Source organism: Babylonia areolata, chromosome 21 (assembly GCF_041734735.1).
Source record: "Babylonia areolata isolate BAREFJ2019XMU chromosome 21, ASM4173473v1, whole genome shotgun sequence".
NCBI lineage: Eukaryota > Metazoa > Mollusca > Gastropoda > Neogastropoda > Buccinidae > Babylonia > Babylonia areolata.
Genome location: NC_134896.1, coordinates 42,657,516 through 42,661,240, shown reverse-complemented (window position 1 = coordinate 42,661,240; position 3,725 = coordinate 42,657,516). Strand labels below are relative to the sequence as shown.

General features: G+C 35.8%; 1 protein-coding gene across 3 annotated transcripts; it reads left to right on the top strand.

The window, feature by feature from the left end:
* LOC143296334 (large ribosomal subunit protein bL33m-like) lies at positions 1-3,725 on the top strand. Of its 3 annotated transcripts, none has more exons than XM_076608209.1 (4): positions 1-48; positions 1,071-1,157; positions 1,825-1,931; positions 3,532-3,725. In XM_076608209.1, exons 2-4 carry the CDS (start codon positions 1,141-1,143, stop codon positions 3,588-3,590), a joined length of 183 nt encoding a protein of 60 aa, XP_076464324.1. In that variant the 5' UTR covers positions 1-48; positions 1,071-1,140; the 3' UTR covers positions 3,591-3,725. The 3 variants fall into 3 exon arrangements, with proteins under 3 accessions (XP_076464324.1, XP_076464322.1, XP_076464323.1); XM_076608207.1 differs by lacking the exon at positions 1-48 and adding an exon at positions 335-461; XM_076608208.1 differs by lacking the exon at positions 1-48 and adding an exon at positions 504-631.

Here is a 3,725-nt window from a genome sequence, read left to right as displayed (position 1 = left end):
CTTTCGCACCTACTTTCAGTGTTCTAAATTCCGGGGATTACATTGACGGTAATTTTAATTAATTTTGCTGTGTAATTTGATGCTGGAGTATATTATAGGGCCAACAGATTTTGCCTGCTTGTGGAGTCATGACAATCGCCGCATAGGATTTTAAGCCACGCAGTCGGCTCAAATTTCCCATGAGTGAGAACAGGCTTGTGATCGTCTGCCAGACTCTCCAGCTATTTCCATAATTCTCATCATTACTGGAAGTGAATCATACAAGAAATCTAAAACAAAACAAATAGAACAACAGTTTTTGTTGTTGTCCATGAATGGAATAAGTGAAAAGACCTTTGCTGTTTTGACTGAATAACCCGGAAGCTAACCAAATGAACATCCGGGCAGGTCAAACACGAGAGGACACACAACGCATGAGCACCCTTATTGTCGATTGCAATCAAAGCCATTCAGCCATTCGGGTGTGTAACTTTGAGTCAAATAAGTCATCACATATTGAACGAAACACTTTAGCAGGTGTCGTGTGACTAGTAACGCTTGCCATCTTGCTTTTTTTTTTTTTTTTTTTTTTTAAACATGATGCCATTGATGCTCAAGGGTAAAAAGTGTCAACATCACAGCTGACAAAATGGTGTGTAGGCCTGTGTATGTGTGTGTGTGTCTGTGTGTGTACTGGCACTTCATCTTATGTATTTGATTCAGTTTCATTCTTGTGCATGTGCATGTTCCGGTGTGCACTGTGGCGTGTGTGTGTTGTGTGGTATCGGACTTTCATCAAGAAATTTTAATGTGTAAGACAAAGAGATGAAATGTTATAGGGTATAGGCATTGTATCTAACTGATTATATATGTGTGTATATAAAAAGTATACACAACACACACATACATATTTCAAAATAACGTGTTGATCGTGGCTACACAACAGAAGAACATAATATATATATATATATATATATGTACATACATATGCCTACAGTCTTTTAATACAGTACATGAAATAAAACTGCTTGTAAATGTATAAGGTACATAGAACTAGTAGAAGTGACATTAAAAAATGAATTGTTTTGCAGAAGAAATCTGTCTCTCAAGCCAGGTCAACGCAGAAGACGGATTACAGTATTTACTGTCTGTGTTCTTAGCATGGGCAAAGCAGGAAAGTAAGCAAACTTTTATATTAAATCATTTGGAAAAAGACTTGCTGTTTCTCTAAATAACAAAGCAAAAGTAGAATATTATACAGATTGATCAGAACTCATGAAAATGTTATAACTCATCTTTAGAGTCATAAATGCATGGATACTAGAATATTGTGTTGATCATAAATATTTGGAGATCTTATGCTCATGCATTAAAGTGATTTTACTGCAAAGCCAAATGATTTATTTTACATAATGTTCACTGGTTGAATATGTTGAAGTGTTCACATTGTCCACAGGGAAGGTGAAAAGTAAGTGTAAACAGTAAACCCTTCAAAGAAAGCATTTAGTTCACTGGATCCTCTTGTGTGGATAGGACTATTTGTCATGCTCAACATGATTCCAGACATAATGATAATTAAATAGATAAAGCTCAATTATTCACACATAGATATACCAGTTTGAACTGCTCATCTTGACAACTGCTGGACAAGACTGTCACATGGATGAAAAATGAGTGAAAGAGATTGAGTGGAAGAAAGGAATTACAGCCCAATAGCCCCAAATACATTTTTCCTTCAGCTTCCAGATTATTTGTGAGTTTATTCTTTGCAGATATGTATAGCATAAGCTGTGACTAACACTGTAAAAGATGCTTGTTAAAGTATCATTCCTCCATGTGTTGCAGGACTATCATGGTGTTACTGCAGAGTCTGGCAGGCACTGGTCACAAGGTGATCCGGCTCAGGCCAAAGGTTGGAGACAAGCTGGAAATGATTTCCTTTGATCCTTATGGTAAGTACCGCACCAGCTGGTTCTAGTAGTAGTAGTACCTCTGCTTAGTGGCAAAGTGAAAAAAATACGCTTTATCCTGGTACATACTAACATTTGCCAAGTTTGAAAAGTTGTTTTTGTCGTAGATTGCTTTTGATGTCTTCCGATAAATATTAGTAAGTTGTTGTCTGTTTCTGCAGGATTTGGAAAATATAGCTTTTGACCCAATTTATGTGTTTAACTTCAAGGCCTCATATATTATTGACACTGAGTAGACCTTTTAGGAGTGACAGAGGATGTGTTTGTAAAGCACTGTAAAACCGGATAAGTAATTTGTCTGCTTATTTGACAGAGAAAGAAATGAATGTGTCTAATAAAAGCAAGTTCTTAGATGTATCAGTGAAGTGTGGATATGCTTTTATGTGCTTGAATGCCTGCATGTGTACACTTGATGATCCATGATGTAGACATTGAAATGAATGTTAATATTCAAGTTACAGACTCAGATACATATTTTGTGAATTTTAACTGTCAAGAAAAGGAAAGCATCCTTTTCTTTGATCCAGTAAGGAATTATCAAATTTAAAAGATAGGCATAGGTTTGTCTTATTTATTGCGATACAAAAGGAGCTGCTTAATGTCGAGAAAGATCAAATAAGTGTTGAAGAATATTTGCATCTCTTCTGGAGTTTGTGGGCAACTTACGTGTTTACTTTGTTTATGTTATGCAGGAGTGTAGCACATTGAACTAAAATTGAGATCCAACCAAGATACACAAAAACGCACTTTTAGTTTAACGTGCATGAATGATTTTATTTGGTCATTTACTTACATGTATTGACATAGATAACATTATCTTTAAAGTGCATTTGAACTTCTTGGTGTGTACACAAAGACAGCATTGAATAGTTCCTACATTATGCTTGCATGGTACTTGAGGGAATTTTAGAGACGTTTTGCAACTGTGGCAATGAGGATTTCCAGAAAGCAGAGGAAAGTGATTTCCCTCCAGAATGGTAAACCAATGCACTTGCCTGTTACACATTGTGGATCTGCTTTGCTTAAGTGAATATATATGAATATATATATATATACACACACAGAGAGATTCATATTTTTATACCTATGTATATCTGTATCTCTCTCTCTCTTGATACACATATATGTGTGTGTGTGTGTGTGTCTGTAAAACCATTTCACACACTGAGTGTGATGGACAAGGTACAAATTCAGTTACAAATCTTGGGGGTGTGGGATGGCAGGATGAGGTGCGCCAGGAGCAGGAACAGGGGGTTGTTTTTCATGACCCATTAATTTTGAAATTGACCCATTTGTTTTATGATGGACAGGTCAAATAACCCATGGTGTCCTGAACCAAACCTAAACTCTGGTTATATGATGAATCATTCATTTTGTTCCATCTACAAACCTCATAATCACACACACTCATACTCACATATATACAAACGCCTGCACAGATAGCATAGCTTTTCACGATGTTACTTCTCATCAAATATAATGTGTATACATGCTGTTGATTTTTTTCCAATGAAATTGTATGAGTAATGAAGATGATTTTCCCAACTAATATATTTTTATCCTTTTGTTTCTTTCTTTTCAGTTCAGAAGTCTGTCTTGTATAGAGAAATGAAGAAAATACGAACCCTGAAGAGCAAGTAGCAAGAAAGGATTCAAGACGGACATGCTTGTGAATGAATGTTTTATTTTGGTTGCTGATGAGAACTGTGTTTAGTATAATGTATGACTGGAACTGTTTGCATTTGGCATTTTTGTTTTGTTTGGAATAAATGTGAA